The sequence below is a fragment of the Acinonyx jubatus genome, chromosome D1 (assembly GCF_027475565.1).
Source record: "Acinonyx jubatus isolate Ajub_Pintada_27869175 chromosome D1, VMU_Ajub_asm_v1.0, whole genome shotgun sequence".
Taxonomy (NCBI): Eukaryota; Metazoa; Chordata; class Mammalia; order Carnivora; family Felidae; genus Acinonyx; species Acinonyx jubatus.
In genome coordinates, this window is record NC_069390.1 from 56908438 (window position 1) to 56930036 (window position 21599).

At 36.1% G+C, this 21599-nt stretch overlaps 1 protein-coding gene and 1 long non-coding RNA gene across 2 annotated transcripts in view; one reads left to right on the forward strand and one right to left on the reverse strand.

Annotated features, from left to right (window-relative positions):
* RNF169 (ring finger protein 169) overlaps window positions 1–21599 on the forward strand; it is a 102042-nt gene that overhangs the window by 21683 nt on the left and 58760 nt on the right. The window contains exon 2 of the mRNA XM_027039825.2: window positions 11581–11654. Within this exon, the coding sequence (XP_026895626.2) occupies window positions 11581–11654 (74 nt within the window). The remainder of the gene's footprint in view (window positions 1–11580; window positions 11655–21599) is intronic.
* On the reverse strand, window positions 3351–20549 carry LOC113593768 (uncharacterized). Its single transcript, XR_008290498.1, has 3 exons — window positions 20515–20549; window positions 5581–5684; window positions 3351–3832 (listed from the first exon to the last, which is right to left on the reverse strand). It is a non-coding gene; the product is annotated as an uncharacterized LOC113593768 (long non-coding RNA).

A 21599-nucleotide genomic window follows, 5' to 3' on the forward strand; every position in this document is an offset into this window, starting at 1 on the left:
AACTCATGACCCCTAGATCAAGAGTTGTTGCTCTACCAGTGGCGCCAGTCACATGCCCCTGCTTAATGTTTTTTGTTTTTTTTATGTTTGAAATTATAAGGCATTGAGTCTGGCAACTTGCATCTCTCGTTTAATCTAAATGGTTTTCTATCTTTCTATCTTATTATTTCTTTCTTATATCTCCCATTATTAAAAAGTCTTTATATAAAATTTTAATGGCAGAATAATCATGCATTATATAGACTGTCTGTAATTAGCCTAACCATTCTCTCAAAATTGGACTTTTAGGTTATTCTCAGTTTTTGTTTTGCAATTATGAATAGGTTGAAATAAAAATCTTTTTATGTAAAAGTTTTTATGTATTTTAGATTATTTTCTTAGATTCCTGGAGATTAATTATTAGGTCAAAAGTTGTAAGCATTTTATATGTTCTTGGTATGTGAGCTGTAACATTTTGATTTGATTAGTTCTTTGCCAAAGGATAGTTTTAAAATACAAGCAGTATAAGTTCATGTAGTGGTAATCTGTGGTGTTAATTACAGTACTTAAGTAAACAGTCTTAAAGTTTGGTATTAACATTTTATTAGCTTTTAACTTTTTCTCTCTGCCCTTCTTTTCCCCAGGTAACCACTCTTTATATTGCTTGCTATAAATTGTTATTTGTCTTGGGCAAGTGGGGAAATGAACAGTTGCGTTAAAGACAGTTAGTACTTGGACAGTTAGTATTTGGCTGTCATCTGAACTCTTAGAGTTAGAAGGAGTAAACCAAAAAATAGTAGATAAAATAGAAAACACTTTAGTTTCATTTTAGAATGGATTTGTGGTTCACTCTGCATGTCTCCACCTTCCTAATTCTAAATGATATGCTTAATTTAACATCAAGATTTCTCCTTTCACTTACTCTACTTGATAGTGGTTGTTTGGTGGATAGTACCAGCAGATAACCTTGAAATTAATATGGATAATGCCCTCTTGTATCCTGTGGATCTCTGCACTTACATATGTTTTGTTATAGAAGATGTACTTGGATTCATTGTCTTCCTTTTGCTTTTGTGCACCTCTATCTCTTGCTGTTCTAGGCAGCTCTTTTTTTTTTTTTTTTTAAGATTTTGTTTTTAAGTAATCTCTACATCCAATATGGACTCAAACTTACAATGCTGAGATCAAGAGTCACATGCTCTACTGACTGAGCCAGCCAGGTGCCCCTGTTCTATGCAGCTCTTAAATGTTTAGTTTTATAACTCTTTGACATTCTATAATTGTCTCACCCAACCAAGTATGTTTTTCCTCCCCTAGAAAGATTTTAAGTTTCTTTAGGACTTGGAACACAAATGTTTTTACCTTTACTGTATCCCTTTCTTGATCTTCTCGAAGGAATATTCTCTACTTTTGTATTCTTCCTCACTGCTCATTCCTTCTATAGTAATGGTCTGTTGTCTGATGATAAAAATTTGTCTTTTCCACTGCTTATGAAAAATGTAGATTTTGATTCTGGCTATGATGGAGCAGATTGTAGTAGACCAAAACTCCTGTTGAGAATAACTAGAAAAGCCTGATTAAAAAAAAAAATCTATATGGAGGCATTGATACGTTGCTAAAGCAGCCAGGACTTCAGACATTTGTGGTCTCTTGACGAATGGAGAGTGTAACTTTAAGAGGTGGAAAGATAGCAAAGCTTTCTTCATGGGGCTGGGGATACAAAAATTGTAGTTCAAGGCTGACAGAGCAACAAGAACTTGAGAGGCCAAGATCCCAGAGAGAAGGGAAGTACATTTCCCCACTCCCTTTTCTCCCTCTACCTGCTTTTTTATCTTAAGGATTTGTTGATTCTTAAACTGTGGAGGGTAAAAAAAAGGGCTAAGAACCTTCACAGAAAGCTACTGAAAAGCAAAGGATTCTTGTAGCAGTTCTTTAGTGGAGAGAAAATTTGAAGACCTTCCAAGGGAAGTAGTCCTGGTAAACACCCAGACTCTCAGTTGGACCTCTGAAGGGCTACAAAGCAGGGTAAGCTTTACAAGCTTTACAAAGACTGCAGCCAGCCTTGAATCAGCTCCTGTCCTGATTGGATTGTGAGGTGATCTGCCCTCATTCTAAATGCTTATGGAGAATATGATGAATCCTCTGTAGGAATGTAATATCATCCAGAGCCTCTACAGTTTTTCATACACAATGAAAGACATTCTAATAAAAATTACTGGGTAAACCAAGAAACCAGACCAGGAATTAAAGCAGACAGTATAGTAATAGATTCATGGTATCCCAGTCATCTGATAATTTATTCAGTGTCTCTAATTGAAGGATATTTAGGTTGTTTTCAGTCTTTAGTATTGTGAGGATCCACAGTGAACATTATTTAAAAAAAATTTTTTTTTAAATGTTTATTTTTGAGACAGAGAGAGACAGAGCATGGGCAGGGGAGGGGCAGAGAGAGAGGGAGATACAGAATCCGAAGCAGGCTCCAGGCTCCAAGCCATCAGCACAGAGCCCCACACGGGGCTCAAACTCGTCAACCTGAGATCATGACCTGAGCCAAAGTCAGACGCTCAACCAACTGAGCCACCCAGGCGCCCCCACAGTGAACATTCTTATACGTAACATCTTTGTACACATCTGTGAGATATCTTTAAGATAAAGGATACCTTTGCTAACTCGTCTTTATCAAACTCTTTGATTTTTGCCAATCTGATAAAAAGAAGTGTTTTGTTTTAAAAGTTCTTGGTATCTTAAAATATGAGTGACATTGAACACATTTTAATATGTTTATAAGTCATCTGAATTTATTTTTAAATGTTTATTTATTTTGAGAGAGAGAAAGAGAGTACATGCAAGCAGGGGAGGGGCATAGAGGGAGAGAGGATTCTAAGCAGGCTCCGTGCTTCTTCCTTCAGGAGGTCAACCTCACAAACCACAAGACTATGTCCTGAGCTGAAATCAAGAGTTGGGTGCCAACCTCTGACTTTATTTTTACTATAAGCCACCTGTTCATGTTGTTTACCTATTGTTTTATAGGCATTTTAGGCTTTTTAAAAAAAATTATTATTAAAGAAGTAATAAGGAATTGTGGATAAGAGCACAGATTCTGGAGCCAGATTGCTTGGGTTCAAGTCATAGCTCTTTCACTGATAGCAGCATAGCCTTGGGCAAATTAAATGCTCTATAAAATTGGGATAATAGTATGTCCCCTTTGGGTCATTATAACGATTAGATGAGTTAATAAATACAACGTGCTTAGAAATGAGCCTGGCATAATGTAAGTGTTACATAACTGCTGGCCATCATAATGGTGCCGCAGGTGGTGATAGAGATGGAAATTACCCAAAGAGAATTTTTTTTTTTTTTATTTGCCCAAGGATAAATAGCTAGTAAGTCTGAGTATTCAAATTAGGATCTAGGTCTTGGGACCTGAGTCCAAAGTTCTTGTTCTTTCTGATGTACTGATAAGAATTTGAATGTACAGGGGTGAAAACTCAAGCATAGCCAGGTACCAAGGAATGATTAACTTTGGATTTGGGAGTTGTTAGGGTTAACATCTTCCCAGTACGAGTGAGTTTCTTTTTCTAATTTTGTATTGAGTATGATTTGTCAGAGATGCTTCATTCCTGAGGTTTTGGTACAATTAGAAAAATGCCTGTCTTCTATTTTGTTTTGTTTGTTTGCCTTTATTAATAACCCAGTCACCCCACCCCAGAGAAAATCCTTTTCAGGAAGGACCTTCAAGGAAGTATAGCTGCTCCTCCAGTTCACATTAGACTGAATGCAATACTCTGTTTAGGTCACCAGCCACAGGGATGTGTCATTCTTAAGGCATCATATCCTTAGAGAGTTTCTCTTCCTGTTAAACATAGTAGTAGTTGCGGGACAGGCATTAAGAAAGTATTACAACCATTGGATTCATTTACAAATACCAAGATATTCAGCACCTCAGTGACACCTGAAGTAGTTTCTAGCTTGTCTGTTCTGTGCAGTGAAGGAAAGGTGAGTGGTTGTTTCTATGCTACTGAAACACTTGAAAATCCCTATAGAAGCTGGTAGAGGAATTGGGTTTGGGACTAACTTCTCAGGACTAAGAAGGGTAGTGGTGTTTTTAGTCTCCCACGTTATCAATATCATTCACCAGAATATTAGATTTGTTACCAAGGATGAGCCTACAATGCCACATTATAATCACACAGTCTGTAGTTTGCTTTAGAGTTCACTCTTGTATGTTCTTTGGGTTTGGACAAATATATAATGACATATATCCATCATTATAATATTGTACAGAGTATTTTTTTATTAAATTTTTTTAATGTTTTATGTTTTATTTATTTTTGAGAGAGACAGAGACAGAGTGGGAGCGGGGGAGGGGCAGAGAGAGAGGGAGACCCAGAATCTGAAGCAGGCTCCAGGCTCTGGACTGAGCATCAGCACAGAGCGCCATGGTGGTGTTTGAACTCACAAACTGTGAGATCCTGACTTGAGCTAAAGTCAGACGCTTAACCAACTGAGTTACCCAGGTGCCCCTGTATAGTGTGTTTTTACTGGGGTAAGAGTTCTCCGTGCTCTGCCACCTCATCTCTACCCCCCTCCATTCATGGCAAACCCTGGTCTTTTTTTTTTTTGTCTCCATAATTTTGTCTTTTCTAGAATGTCATGTGGTTGGAATCATTCAATATGTAGCTTTTTCAGAGTGGCTTCTTTCACTTAGTAATATGCATTTAAATTTCCTCCATGTCATTTCATGTCTTTAATAGCTCATTTCTTTTTAACACTAAATAATATTCCATTTTCTGGATGTACCACAGTTTATTTATCCATTTACTTACTGAAGGATATCTTGGTTGTCTCCAAGTTTTAGTGATTATGAATAAAGCAGATAAAAATATCTTTGTGCAGGTTTTTGTGTGGACATAAGTTTTTAACTCCTTTGTGTAAATATCAAGGAGTACAATTGGTGGATCATATGGTAAGACAGTTTAGTTTTGTAAGAAACTGCCAGACTGTCTTCCAAAGTGGCTGTACCATTTTGCATTCTCACTAGCGGTGAATGAGTTCCTGTTGCTCCACATCCTCGCCAGCATTTGGTTTTCTCCATGTTTTGGATTTTGGCTATTCTAATAGGTGTGTAGTGGTATCTTGTTTTAATTCATAACTCCTTAATGACCTATAATATGGAGTATCTTTTTATGTGCTTATTTGCCATGTGTATATCCTTGGTGAGGTGTCTGTTAAGGTCTTTTACCCATTAAAAAAAAATCAGATTGTTTTCTTTTGAATTTAATAGTTCTTTGTATATTTTTAAAAAGCTTATAATTTTTTTTGAAGTAATCTCTGCGTCTAGCATGGGGCTTGAACTCACAACCCCGAGATCAAGAGTTGCATGCTCTACTGACTGAGCCAGCCAGGCACCCCTAGTTCTTTGTATATTTTAGGTAATAGTCTTATGTTTATATCAGCTATGTCTGTTGCAAATATTTTGTCCAGTCTATGGTTTATCTTCTCATTCTCTTGACATTGTCTTTTGCAGAGCAGACATTTTTAATTTTAATGATGTCTACGAATTATATTTTTGATAGTATATATGAAAAGGCATCACCATACCAGGGTCATCTGGGTTTTCTCCAGTTGCTCTGCTCTAGTGGTAGTATTGCAGGTGTTTCAGCCATAATTTCATCTTTTGGAGTGGAGGAATCTGACTTATGACCCTAGAAAGGCAGAGGGAAATAAAGAGAAAAAAGTCCCACATCAGCAGACAGCAGCTCTTGTATTATAAGGGATTGTTTTTTTCTTTATTAAAAGGTGGGGAACCTGAAAGGTTAATAATGATTGATAAATGTCTTAGTATAATTAATAATGTTGATTTTATACTTGTTTTCCAGTCAGCTTTAAGAGACATTGTAAAAGATTGTGATTTAAAAGGGGAGATTTTCATTTTTCTGGCCCTTTTCTGTTCCATTTCTCAATAGTTCAAGCAGATTGAAACACCACATTTCAAAAAGCTTCAAAGAAATTATTTAGATATTATAGCTACTCTTATGTAAGTTTAAAATCTAATAGCATTTTTACCATCATGTTAAACTTTAATAGAGTATTTCAGAATTTGGAGAAACCTATTGAGTAGTAAATTAAAATGAAATAAAAATATTGTTACTGAATCATTAACTTTACAAGTTATCTAGTGTGTTGCCACCCTTGTCTCTCAGGTAGAAATGAGATCTAAAGAGATTTTAATTTTAGTCCATGGTGTGTGTGTGTGTGTGTGTGTGTGTGTGTGTGTGTGTCGGGAAAGCCCAAGACCACCCAGTTATGATGATTCACCAGCAGTACTAATAGGACACTGCATATAGTTATGCTCATGGCTATGAATTATTATAGTGAAAGGATATAATTCAAAATCAGCAAAGGCACATAAGACAAAGTTCAGGGGAAACCAGATGAAAGCTTCCAGAGTCCACTTTCAGTTAAGTCACACTGGACATGCTTCATTTCCCTAGTAACAAGTTGTTACAACACATGTGAAATGTTGCCAACTAGGGAAGCTCATTAGAGTTTTTATTAGGGGCTGATGATGGGCACCCTCTGCCTAGCATGTGCCAAAATTACAGACTCGCAGCCTGAAAGAAGGTATTCACCATAACTGTATTGTTTCTATAAATAATTTAGGTGTAGTAAACCTGTACCTAATCAGTTGTGGGGGTGCAAACTCTACTGAAATCCAAGTTCCTAGGCCCCAGTCAGCCAAGGGCCAACCTTGTAAGTGGGCCTTTTGAGATAGGCAGTGAGGCCTGCTATGTTAATTCTTTTCTACATTGTGTGTGTGCGTGTGTGTGTGTGTGCGACATTTAGTATATAGTGTACTTTTATTAAATGTTAGCTGTTTTTATTTATTATAGGGATTCTTCATTGATTACTCCTACTTCTATTAATTGTGATCTTCTGCATTCCTAGGAGGTAGGTTGGCCAGTATTTTGATCTTTATTTGATAGATGAAGAGACCAAGGCAAAGAGAAGCCTTGGCATTTCTAAATACTTTCACTTGATTGACCGAGCAGGTATTAGAATCTAATATGGGGTTTTTTTTGCAAGTCCATAGGATAAAGATGGGATTTTTTTTGCCTTGTTGACATTTCTAGAGGGTATTAGTAAAATGGGAAATAGGACTAAATATTTAAATTAGTGTCATGTTGGACCAATTCACAGTTTTTTTGTATTTATGTAATTTGTGAATTTGGGGGCACAATGCCATTTAATGTAGCACAGTTCTGTTGGGGCAAAAAATGATCTTGACTATTTAGCATTTTGTATTGTTAAAGCATTAAACATCATTAATCTTTAAAAAAATTTTTTTTAATGTTTATTATTTTTGAGAGAGAGAGACAGAGCGTGAGCGGGGGACGGGCAGAGAGGGAGACACAGAATCTGAAACAGGTTCCAGGCTCTGAGCTGTCAGCACAGAGTGCTACGTAATGCTCAAACTCACAAACCATGAGATCATGACCTGAGCCCAAGTCAGAGGCTTATCTGACTGAGCCACCACCCAGTTGCTCCTAAACATTATTAATCTTAATCTGATATTAAGCTAATCTATATTAGTACTGATTTTGGTGAATGTAAATTGATACTTCACCTCTACCCTACCCATTACCTTTTACTCTCAAATAAGTCAAGGCCCAGATTTCAGTCAGTATGCTGAGTTCCACTTGGCCTTATATATAAACTTTGAGATTTCTATTAATAGGTGTCCGAAAGTTAATTTAACTTGCAATGTAATATACTTATCAAAGCAATTGAATAATTATATTTTTTTCTTGTAAGTTGTAATTGCAAGTAAACCAGACCAAACCACAACTTCTTTCTCTCTCCAATACCAGAGACAATTTTGTAGTTAGTAGATTTTATTGCATTCCACTATACTGGCTGAAATAGTTTATAGTGTTTTCATTTTCATTACACTCATTTGATCCTCATAATGGCCGGTCATAACACCCTGATTTTACAGAAGAGGAAGTAGTTGAGATGAGTTCTCCAAAGCTCTGGAAACTTCTAATTTGGGGATCAGGCTTTTAACTTTGTATCATTTACACTATGTGATGAAGATGGTAAGCTCTTTGGACATTTTGTTCCAAATGTTAGCAAGACCGTTTTCAAGAAAACAAATTCTCCAACAGTAAATAAAAATTGTCATCATTTCCACCAGGCCACCACTAAAATATTTTTGGTCCCTTGTGTTGGATAGTAAGTTTATAAGCCTGAATAAGACTGTGTTCCTCATGTTGCTCCTCAAATAAAAATAAAGATTTGGAATTTTTAAAAGGAGACAGGAGAAGAATCTTATACTTTGTACCAGAAGAAAATATGATAGAATTTGCTATTATATTTTGGCCTGGGGAAGGTCTTTCCAATTGTACAAAAATACTGAAGCCATAAAAGAAGTTTGATTAATATAACTACATAAAAATAACCACTATAAGCAAAGTCAAGGCAAATGATAGACTAGGAAAAGTATGGCTAGTTATGTGACATAAAGCTAATTTACCTTATAGAAAGAGAGCTTTTACAAATCAAGAAGAAAAAGTTAATATAAGGAGTAAAGAACATTTCATATCGAAGTAGATGCAAATTACTCAAACATGAAAAGTACTCAATTTCACTCATAAAATATGTATATAAGATACAGAATTTCGCCTATTAGATTGGCAAAACTAAAATGTTTCAACACTTGTTGTGTTGGAAAAGGTATGAGGAAATGGCATTCTTATGCATTGCTGGTGGGACTTAAATCAGTATAGGCCAGCGGAAGGAAGGAAGACTTGGTATTGTCTGTCAGAATTACAAAAACACGTAGGTACATATTCTTTGACACAGTAACTGTAATTCCAACACTTTGATCTATGAATATACTTGCAAAATGATACGCATGCAAGATCATTCATTATAGCATTGTTTGATAACCTTTGGAGATTTAACACCCCCCCCCCCCCCAACCTTGATATCTGTATTTTGGTCCTTCTCTTTATTCTAGGTATTACTTTGTCTTCTCTCTCTTTTTTTTCTTAACCTGTTTTACTAGAGCTTGGTTTATGGGTCATTTCATAGTTTCACCTAAAAGATGCAACCAGCCGGTTGTCTGTTTTAATCAGCAGAAATCTACTCTGGCAAATTTAAGCAGAAAAAGAATTTATTGAAAAAGAATATTGGGTAATCCCAGAATAACCAGCCAAGTAGCCAGAAAACTTGGCTTGGAAAATAGCAGCTAGGATCCAAGAGCAAAGTCTGTATAATATGAATTCTTTGGAAGTTCTTTGTGACCTAGTGAATTTTTAATTGTTCCTTGTTTGCTTTAAGGAATATATATTCTATTCATTGAGTGCACACATATATATAAATATATTAGGATAAAGTTTGTTAATTTTTTTGTTCAGTTTTTCTACATTTTTACTTCCTTTTGGACTGCCTGATGTGTTTTTAGTTGTGGTGTGTTAAAATTTCTTACCATTATTTTGGATTTATTAATTCCTCCTTATAATGTTATTAGTTTTTTTGCTGTGGTATATGTTCATACAAGTTCGTGATTATTATCTTCTTTGTTGGGTTGCCTTTTTAATCATTATTTGATTTCCCTCTTTATTCCTATTAATAGTTTTCTGTTGGTTTTGCCATTTACTAGTTTTGTGGCCTTAGACAAGTCATTAACCTCTCATTTTCCTTCTTGTAAAATGGGTATAATACCTGCCTTACAAAGTTTCTGTGAAGATTCACTGAGAAAATATATATGAAGTATTTTACATGTGATAGGTTCTCCATAAATGGATTTAAAGTACTGTATTGCCTTAAGGGTTTTCTTTTACCTCTCTGCTTCTCCTTCTCTATTAAAGCATCAGATTTTAAATACTGTTTGCCTATAATTAGAAATGTGCCTAAGGGATATGATGAAAATAGTCATCAGGACTTTTTTTAAGTGAGTGAAGGTGGTGGAATGTTTGTCTCCTACACGCAAAGTCTAACAGTTCTCTAGTACTTGTAGGCCTTTAAGTTACTGTTCCCTGCTTCTGCATTAGATCCAGTGTTTCTATCTTCCATATTTCTTAGGTATGCTAGAGTCTTTCAGAATAGTTGAGACAACTGAAAAAGGATAAAAGTCAATTTTTTTGAGGAGCCTACTTGTCTACAACAAATATTTATCAACCTTAGTGGGATATAGAGTTCTTAGAAAGTCTTAAAATTAATACTGTATATTGACCACTACATATACATAGAGTTATATAGAAATGTCACATTTAAGGAGTGTAAATGTGGACTTTTCCGCTCCTTTTTGTTAGCATTTAGAACTTATTTATTTATTGATTTTGAGAGAGCAAGCGCGTGTGAGTGAGCGCACATGTTAGCGGGGGAGGGGCAGAGACAAGGGAGAAGGAGAATTTTTTTTTTTTAATATAATTTATTGTCAAGTTGGCTAACATACAGTGTGTACAGTGTCCTCTTGGTTTTGGGCGTAGATTCCTGTGATTCATTGCTTATATACAACACCCAGTGCTCATCCCAACAAGTGCCCTTCTCGGTGCCAATCACCCATTTTCCAGAGGGAGAATCTTAAGCAGGCTCCATGCCCAGCATGGGGCCTGATGCAGGGCTTTATCTCACAACTCTGAGATCATGACCTGAGCCAAAATCAAGAGTCGGATGCTTAACCAAATGAGCAACCCAGGTGCCCCTAGAACTATCTTTTATTCCTATTCTTAATTCGGATTTTTATCATCTATTTATATTACCCGTGTGTACTGTATGTCTCCTGTGGTCCTGGATAGCTTGGACTTAAAAATATAGAGAGATGAGGGTAGAAAACAGAATTTCAGCTAAGAAAACAGTGTAGAAAGTTTAAAAATATATGGCATGGATCTATTGTAACTAAACAGTCAAGGGTTAAGAGATCCAATGCTGGAGAAAGATGAAGTTGTGATATGCCTTTGGAGGGCCTTGAATGACAGATTGAAGAGGTTTGACTTTCTTCTATAGGCCAATAAAAACCACAAAGGCTTTAAGGGTAAAAAAATCAGGTTATATACTGAAAATATTTACAGGTTGGATACAGGAAAATACTCTGCTGGCAATGGCAATGTTGAAAAAGAAATAGAAAGATACAGTGTTATGAATAAAACTTCAGCTCATTTAAAATGTTACTTAGTAACATTGAACTAAGAACTTTAAATATAGTTTTTCCTTGAGGTCCTTTAACATGTTATTTTACCAGGCCCTTCCAGACCATTCTATATAAAATAACCTTTTTCTTTCATCCTACACTTATTTTCCTCCATAACAGTACCACCAGTGGTATTATGTACACACTTGTTTGTTTACTGTCTGTAAGATCCTAAACTCCACAAGAGCAAGAGCTTTATGTGTTCAGTGCTTCTGAACCGGTGCTTAGAACTCTGCCTCATTTATACCCTTTAATAAATATTTGTTAACGAATGAATGACTATTCAAATTAAGATGACTACAATTTTTCATGTGGTTTATAATGTGAGGACAGCAGTAGGACAAGGTTTGGGGTTCTTTCCTAGAAACTTCTGTTAAAAATTGTTTCTTTTCCCTTTTCTCCAGAGTTTATATTCAGAGCACCAATCAAATTAAGCAAGCCTGGGGAACTTCGTGAGGAATATGAAAGCCTGAGAAAGGTATAGTATACACATTATCATATCACTCATATTCTTAAAGTAAATTGAAATAATGACATTAAAGAATGCTTAGTGGGTTTTTAATTTACAATGCAGAGCCTTTCTCTGTATTACCTTATACCGTAGCTATAATAGAAGTAGAGTAAACCTTAACTAAGAACCTCTTTTTAGCTATCCTTTCAAAGATGAAAATGTAGCTCACCAAGCCTATCTTACACCTGCAACAAGGGGGTATTCTTGGCATTTAAATGTTGGTTAAAAGCTAACATTTAAGCTTTAATAATAATAGCTTGTATTATTTTTCCTTATCTTGCAAAGTTCCTCTAACTATGTGTAATTGGTGTTATCTTTTGTTGCTTTTACTCTGTTATGTACTCCAAAAGAACTGTAACTTAGGCCATTCAGAGGGTAGTGAAATTATTTCCTAGGTGGAGAATGTTTACCACTGGGAAAGCTTTTAGCTATGTTCACATCATCTTATTTTAGATGTTCTCAAGCTAATTGTCTGGGAATCACTTAGAGAATTAAGATGTCAAAAAGGCTGGTAATAAGAAGAATGTTACAAGATTTGTGTCATCCTTCCCCAGCCCTTTCCCTATACCACCATACCTTACACACCTCCGTAAATGATTCTACATGTGGATATTTAATGTTTTGTAAAGGTAAATTATCCACCTAATCTGAATCAGACATCATCATAAAACAGGTGAGACAATAACATTATTGTGGCATTTTATATTGAATGGAAAAATCAATATTTAAGGAGGTCACATGAAGGAGAAAATAGAGAACTCTGCTTAATTATTATACATTTTTTGACTTTCTCTTTTAAGTGAGAGTGTCAAATGTTGACTTGGGTCCTCATGCTCCCTTTTATTTTATTTTATTTTATTTTATTTTATTTTATTTTATTTATTTTTAAATCATGACCTAGTAACTTTTTAAAAAAAATTTTTGTAAGTGTTTTTTAAAATTTACCTTTAGAAAGAGAGAGACAGAGCGTGAACAGGGGAGGGGCAGAGAGAGAGGAAGACATAGAATATGAAGCAGGCTCCAGACTCTGAGCTGTCAGCACAGAGCCCATCACTGGGCTCGAACTCACAGACTACAAGATCATTACCTGAGCCAAACTCAGATGCTTGACCCACTGAGCCACCCAGGCACCCCCTCATGCTTCTTTTTTTTTTTTTTTTTTAATTAATTAATTATTTATTTTTTAATGTTTATTTATTTTTGAGAGAGAGCGAGTGAGCGAGGGGTAGAGGGAGAGGGAGGCAGAGGAGCTGAAGCAGGCTCTGTACTGACAGCAGAGAGCCTGATGCGGGGCTTGAACTCACAAACTGTGAGATCATGACCTGAGTTGAAGTCAGATGCTCAACTGATTGAGCCACCCAGGCGCCCCCCTCATGCTTCTTTTATATTAGTATTATGAGGGCACTTTGGTTTCTGCCTTTTTTTTTTTTTTTTTTTAATTTACATCCAAGTTAGGATATAGTGCAACAATGATTTCAGGAGTAGATTCCTTAATGTCCCTTACCCATTTAGCCCATCCTGCCTCCCACAACCCCTCCAGCAACCCTCTGTTGGTTGTCTGTATTTAAGAGTCTGTTGTGTTTTGTCCCCCTCCCTGTTTTTATATTAGTTTTGCTTTCCTTCCCTTATGTTCATCTGTTTTGTATCTTAAATTCCTCATATGAGTGAAGTCATATGATATTTGTCTTTCTCTGATTGACTAATTTCACGTAGCATAATACCCTCTAGTTGCATCCATGTGGTTAGTTGCAAATGGCAAGATTTCATTCTTTTTGATTTTCGAGTAATACTCCATTGTATGTATGTATGTGTGTGTGTGTATATATATATATATACACACACACACACACACACACACACCATATCACCTTTACCACTCATCCATCGATGGACATTTGGGCTCTTTCCATACTTTGGCTATTGTTGATAGCACTGCTGTAAACATTGGGGTGCATGTGCCCCTTCGAAACAGCCTGCCTGTATCCCTTGGATAACTACCTACTAGTGCAATTGCTGGGTTGTAGGATAGTTCTATTTTTAATTTTTTGAGGAACCTCCATACTGTTTTCCAGAGTGGCTGCACCAGCTTGCATTCCTACCAACAATGCAAAAGAGATCCTCTTTCTCCGCATCCTCGCCAACATCTGTTGTTGCCTGAGTTGTTAATGTTAGCCATTCTGACAGGTGTGAGGTGGTATCTCATTGTGGTTTTGATTTGTATTTCCCTGATGATGAGTGATGTTGAGCATTTTTTCATGTGTCGGTTGGCCATCTGGATGTCTTCTTTGGAGAAGTGTCTATGTCTTTTGCCCATTTCTTCACGGGATTATTTGTTTTTTGGGCATTCAGTTTGAGAAGTTCTTTATAGATTTTGGATACTAACCCTTTATCTGATATGTCATTTGCACATAACTTCTCCCATTGCATTGGTTTCCTTTTAGTTTTGCTGATTGTTTCCTTCGCTGTGCAGAAGCTTTTTATTTTGATGAGGTCGCAATAGTTCATTTTTGCTTTTATTTCCCTTGCCTTCAGAGACGTGTTGAGTAAGAAGTTGCTGTGGCTGAAGTCAAAGAGGTTTTTGCCTGCTTTCTTGTCTAGGATTTTGATGGCTTCCTGTCTTACATTTAGGTCTTGCATCCATTTTGAGTTTATTTTTGTGTATGGTGTAAGCAAGTGGTCCAGGTTAATTCTTCTGCATGTCGTTGTCCAGTTTTCCCAGCACCTCTTGCTGCAGAGACAGTCTTTATTCCACTGGATATTCTTTCCTGCTTTGTCAAAGATTAGTTGGCCATATGTTTGTGGGTCCATTTCTGGGTTCTCTATTCTGTTGCATTGATCTGAGTGTCTGTTTTTGTGCCAGTATCATACTGTCTTGCTGATTATAGCTTTGTAATACAGCTTGAAGTCCGGGATTGTGATGCCTCCAACTTTGGTTTTCTTTTTCAAGATTGCTTTGGCTATTTGGGGTCTTTTCTGATTCCATACAAATTTTAGGATTGTTTGTTCTAGCTCTGTGAAGAATGCTGGTATTATTTTGATAGGGATTGCCACTTTGGTTTCTGTTTTTAAATCACTTACACAGTTTTTTTCTACTTAAGAAGAAATTATTTTTAGCGACCACATCAAAAGAACCACAGATTCTTTTTAAATAAATTCCAGAATCTGCAGATACTTAATTCTGATATACTTTTTTTTTTACAAGGAATATGGAAAATTTAAACCTATCAGCTTGAAGATAAAAAGAAAACAAGGATTGGAGTTAGAAAAAGAAGGTTAAACAATGCATAGTAAGAGCTGAGGTTTTTAATAAGCTTTGGGAGAGAGAAGGAAACCTTGGGGAACTATGTTTTTATTCTTATTAGGAAGGACGGACAGAAAAGCGGTTTTAAAAGGGATTGATGGCAGAATGTTTTTAAGTGAAGCTAGGGCAGTCTCACCCTATATAAACTGGATTGGGCTTGAAAAACGCTCACCTATGTCTTTTGGGTTAAATAAATGACATATAAAGCTCCCTCCACCCACCTGCAAGTACCCAAGTTATCTGGCATCCATTGTACAACCTGGAAAATGCAAATTCAAGTCATAAAATCAAATGGCACGAGTATGGCATATCTGTACAGTAGACTAATATTCAGCAATAAAATGGAACGTGCTACCAGTTGGATGAACCTCAGAAAGATGCTAAGTGGGAAGAGCCAGATACAATGGATGCACATCATTGTATGATTCCATTTACAGAAAATGTCCAGGATAGGCAAATATATGGAGACAGAGAGTAGATTAATGGTTTGTTGGAGGAGGGGATGGGAATGGGGAGTAAGAATAATTGGGCCTGTGTGATTTAATTGCAGTGGTGAAGATTTTTACAACTGATTATGGTGTGTTCCACAAGTTGGTAAATTTACTGAAAGTCACTGAAATTATACACTTGAAGTGGATAAATTATGTAACATGTAAAATATGCCTTAATAAAGTTGTAAAGGAGAATTAAAAGGCGCTAGACATCTGGATGGAGAACTTGATAGAGAAAAAGATGTCTCTTAGAGTGCATATTTTATTTTCTAAAAGAAAAAAAAGTAAATATATAATTATTTGGATGTATATCTAGAGAAGGAAGATCCTTAAAAGTTTCCACTCAGCAAGGGATGGTAAGTGGAAATTCGTTCTACACAACTCATCATTACTATTTGATGCATAACATGCTACTGATATACTTTTTATTTGGTATATTTTATTTTGTTTAAGTGATAGTAAAAAATTTTATAAGGGCTATGAAAAGTTAATAAGAAATTTTATTCTTGGGGTGCCTGGGTGGCTCAGTCGGTTGAGCGTCTGACTTCAGCTCAGGTCATGATCTCATGGTCCATGAGTTCAAGCCCCGTGTTGGGCTCTGTGCTGACAGCTCAGAGCCTGGAGCCTGCTTGGGATTTTGTGTCTCCCTCTCTCTGCCCCTCCCCTACTCATGCTCTGTCTCTCTCTGTCTCAAAAATAAATAAAAACATTAAAAAAAATTTTTTTAAAGAAATTTTATTCTTCTAATTCTAGTTCTTTTAGAAGATACTTACTTAGTAATCATAGATTATCCTACCTATGGGGGGAGTATTATGCTTAAGGTTACTCTGAGTTTCTAAATTTTATGATTCTGTGAGTGGATTTATATTTCCAAATATGTTTAAAACTTTCTTCCTGCCATGTATCATATATAATTTTGGGGTTTTTTTTGAAAAGAAAAATAATGTAGAAATATGCAGAGCAAAATGTGAAAATTCCTCTTTTCCTTATTTTTCATTATCCTCCCCATAGTTAACTTTGATAACTAGTAACAACTAGTAACATCAGTTTAGGTCCTTTATATACTTTCACACACACACACACACACACACACACACACACACACACACACACTTTAGTCTTTTTCAGTATAAATGAGCTCATGTTATATAGTCATTTACTCATCAGATATTTTTTGTGTCCCTACTGTGTGCCAAGCACTGGAGATATGGTGCTGCAGACACCTGAGGTCCTTGCCTAGGGAGATTCCATTCTAGTGCCAAAGACAGTAAATTAGCAAACAAATACTTAATATATATTACTAAAGTAGGATCAGAAGAGTTACTGGGAGGTAGAGAGGAAACTTGAGGAGACACAAAAAAACTGTTTTAGATAATCAGGAAGGTCTGTCAGAGAGGCAACATTGGAGTTGCTACGTGGGTTAAGTGAGGTAGCAAGCCAAGTAAAAGTATGAGGAAAGAGTATTCTAGGCAGAGGAGCAGCAAATGCAAAGTCCCTGAAATAGAAACAAGTTTGGCTTGTTCAAGGAACAGTGTGGCGGGAGTTGAGTGTGCAAGTGGTGGGTGAAAGGGTGGTATAGGGATTTGGTAGGAGATGAATTGTAAGAAATAGAAGGGCCAGATCAAAGAAGGCCTAGTTGACCTGGTAAAGAACCTAAATTTACTTTAAGTGTGATGTGAAGCCAGTAATGTGATCTGATTTATACTTTTAAAAGGTCTCTGGTTGCTGTGCAGGGAATAAACTATAATGGGCCTAGAAGTTAGGAATTGTATTTACTGTAAATAGTAGAGACCCAAAAATAATGACCAAACAAATGAGGAGTTTTATTTTTCTCTAGTAACCGAAACCAGATGTATGCAGCCTAGGGCTGATATAGCAGCTATGTGACATCAGGAAGTCAGGTTCCTTTTGTCTTTCTGTTTAGACATCTTCAAGTGTGCTTGTCTCCTTGTGTGAGATGGCTGATCCTTCTCTAGAATCACATGTAGACAGAAGTCAGAGGCAGAAAGGCACATATCAGCTGATTTTTTTTTTTAAGGGTTTTCTCCAAAGCTCATTCAGTGACTTCACTTGTGCTTTATGGTCCAGTGTCATAGACACTCTCTAGCTGTCAGGGAGGCTAGGAAGTACAGTGGTTTAGCTGGGTGCATTAACCTCCCAAGTAAAATACGGGTTCTCTTGGTAAGGAAAGAAAGAATGGATATTGGGTCGGTAGCTAGCAGTCTGTGACTTATGGGACAAGAATGAAAATAAGACCAATTAAGGCACTTTTTGGGTTTAAGCAGCCTTGGGGTTTTGCTGGAAGTATAAAAGAAGGAGAGATGCAATGAACTGGCAAGTGTATACAAGGAAGTTGTTACAGTTTTGGACCATGGTTTTTGAAGTTATTTAAAGGAGGGAATTGAGAAGGTGACGGACATTATGGACAGTGAAAGAATGGTAGGGTCAGTGGGCTAGAAGTTTTGATGGTGGTAGAGAACTGTAAAAGTAGGGTCACTAGCAAGTGACTGCAAGTCATGTTAGAAAGCTAGGAAGTGTTGGTCTAAATGTGAGAAGCTTAAAAGTGAGACTGGGTGGTGGGTTAGTTATTGGACAGGATGAGATTTAGAATATGATCAGGGAGTAGATAACTGAAGTAGGATGGAAAAAAAGACTTATTTAGGAGGAGGTACAGGAACTGAGAGAGTCTACTGATATTGAAATCTTCAGGAATCATCATTGAAGTAGTTGGAGAGAAACGTAGGTGCTGAGTTTCTCTGTGAATAAGGGGAATTGCCAGAGAGAGAGGTAGATGACTACCACAAAGAGGGGTTATAGTAAACACTTCAAAGAAGCTAGGATTTTTGAGGAATAATTGATCTATTCTGTAACTTCCTCTTTCTTTCACTAACAATATGTGTTTTTTTTTTTTTTTTGTGGGAGGTAAGGCTTTCATATAGATACTTTTTCATCCTGAAAGATATTTCATAATATGGATGAGGCATAATTCACTTAACTATTCCATTATCATTAGTCATTTAAATTCTTCCCAATTTCTCCCAGTTTTAAAGAGATGCTGCACTGAATACACATGAACATGTGCAAGCAAACACTTCCTTTAGGTTAGATTCCTGGAAATGAAAGTTCAGGGTCAAATGGTATGAACACTTTGTATTTTGGTGGATATTAGCAAATTGCCTTTTAGAAAGACTTTTTCAACTTACTCTTTCACCAACAGTAAAAGGGAGGCCCCTTTTCTTTAAATCCTTGCCAAGTTTTTATTACTTTTAATACTTGGCTAATCTGTTAGATAAAAATATCTCGTTGTTTTACTTTGCGTTTACCTGATTACTAGCTAGAAAAAATGTACAGAAAACATATAAATGACCAGTGAGCCTAAGATGCTTCCTCTAGCTAGTAATTTATATGTTTTCTGCACATTGTTCACAATCTTTGAATGTGAAAACCAGTTCCATCTTTTAGCATTTGTAAACTTGACTACTAAAGGATGCTTTTTTCCCCCTGTGCCTTTGTAGATGTATTCTATTGAAAAAGTTTCTGACTTCTTTTTCTCCCTGACATTTTATGGGGTTTTTAACTGGAAGGAGAAAATTAGCATGTGCTCAGTCTCCTATCTTGTTACATTGCCTGAGGAAATAATTTTGTTGTATTCATTCTAGAATATATATATATATATATTATATATATATATATATAATTTTTTTATTTCAACAGACATTTACTGCAGACAAGACTATAACAATATTATGTAAGACAAGAATATTGTTATAGTCTTGTCTGCAGTAAATGTCTGTTGAAATAAAATAATTTTAGCAAGAAATTATTTCAATATGGATATCTTTTTATGTTTCTATGCTATATGAGACTATTAGTTATTTTTGTCTTTTAAAATAATTGATTCATCTCTGTAAGTTCTATTTATTGGTTGGATTCAGCTTTTTATTTACACCATTATTTCTTCTTCTTACAGTTTGTTTGATGCTTAATTTTGACCACCAGGTTAAATAGTTGCTTTATGTTAGAGTTAAGAAACATAATCCACATGCTCTTGTTTGACTTCTTTCAATCAGTTGGACTCTGAAAGGTCATAAGTAGGAGAAAAAACAGCCTCTGCTTCTAGACTGCTTATCTCCCTGGTTCCTGTAGTGGGAAAGATGAACTGCTTTCGGTAATTCTGTGGATCACATGAGTGGTATAGGCTTTCTCTTAATTGGTTTACTGACCTATCCATTTTCTTTTTTCTCTCTCCCTACTGGCTCATTTTTGAGGAGTATTTTCTCCCCATTGCTGGCTGAATTATTCAAGTAGTAAGCATGCAGTTCTTAGTCCTTAGCCAGAGCACAGTGTAATCAGATATGGTCAATGGGTTACTGAAGTGAATAATGTCTCTATGAGGCAGACACTAACTTTTGTGAAGGAATGTTTTGAAGGTAAGTAAACTTTTAGGACCTCATTGTGTTTGAAATTATAAATCTTTAAAGTCTCTTTTATTATCTTTATGCCATGAACTTAAAATATAATGCACTTTATTTAAACTTGAACATTTCACTTAAATCTATTTGGCTATGCAATGCATCATGAACCAAATGTTGAGCTGGCCTTACCCACTCCTCCCTTTAAAAAAATTTACTTATTTTAAAAGGAGCTTATTTACCTAGAAAGTTTAAAATATGTTCTGTCACAGAAGCAGCAGACTACTTGTTTAAATTTTTTTTTCCTATTAGATTATAAAATCTTTCCTGATGGATCTGTTCATTTAGTCTCTTCAGCTCTCCACTGCATGTAAGATACAGTCATCCCTACTTATCCATGGGTGTATGTTCTATGACCCCCCCCCCCCAGTAGATGCCTGAAACTGTGGAGAGTTCCAAATGCTGTATATACTGTGGTTTTTCTTGCACGTACATACCTATGATAAAGTTTAATTTCTAAATTAGGTACAGTAAGAGAGTAACAATGCTAACTAATATTAAGATAGAGTAATTATAACAATATACTCTAATAAAAGTTATGTGAATGTGGTCTCTTAAAATACCTCATTGTACTGTACTCGCTCTTCTTATGATAATGTGAGATGGTAAAATACCTATGTGATGAGATGAGGTGAGGCGAGTGATGTAGACATTGTGATGTAGTGCTAGGCTACTGTTGACCTGATGATGTGTCTAGAGGAGGATCATTTGCTTCCAGACTGTAGTTGAGTGACACTGCAGAAAGCGAAATCATGGATGGGAAGGGAGTGGAGACAGTTTAGTGTAGTATCTTGCATATAGGTATTCACTGAATGCTGATTGAATGGTTGATTGTCTAGTTTCAAAGCTCCTCCTTTTAAAATAAATGACTGGTGTAAGGATGTATAGCTGGCTCACAATAAAGCTAGATATATTTTAAGATTTCTAGAGTTCTTTTTGCTACAATGTTTGTTATTTTTGTTTCTTATTCCTCTGTAATGTTATCATGTAATCTTGGAGGAAATGCCTGCTTTTTGGCAGGTGCTGATGTGCCTGTTTCTAGAACCAGAAAATAGACACAGAATCGCATAGTACATTTTTAAGAGAAAGTAAGCTATGTGGTAAGTTATAATTTTGACTGCCTGAGGGAAAAACAGCTGTTGCTGAAAATCTAAAAATATTAAACCTGGTTGTTTTCTTCTTTTGCTATTTACAACTATTCAGACAAGGGGGAACAGCTTTATCAAGTATATAGTGGCTTTTCAAAGAAAATAACATTTGGGGTGGAGTGCCTGGGTGGCTCAGTCAGTTAAGTGTCGGACTTTAGCTCAGGTCATGATCTCACGGTTTGTGGATTCGAGCCCCACGTCAGGCTCTGCACTGACAACTCAGAGCCTGGAGCTTGCTTCGGATTCTGTGTCTCCCTCTCTCTCTCTGCCCCTCCTCTGCTCACCCTCTGTCTCTCTCTCTCTCAAACGTAAATAAACATTAAAAAAATTAAAAAAATATCACATTTGGGAAATTCAAAGCCTGATCAAATGTAATTATAATAGAAGGTTATTCAAAGTTATTTCTGCATTGTGCTATCTTTCCTTGTCTCTGATTTATGAGAGGAGAGGATCAGTAGTTATAAGATTATTGTATTAATATAGTACCTTTTATGGTTTAG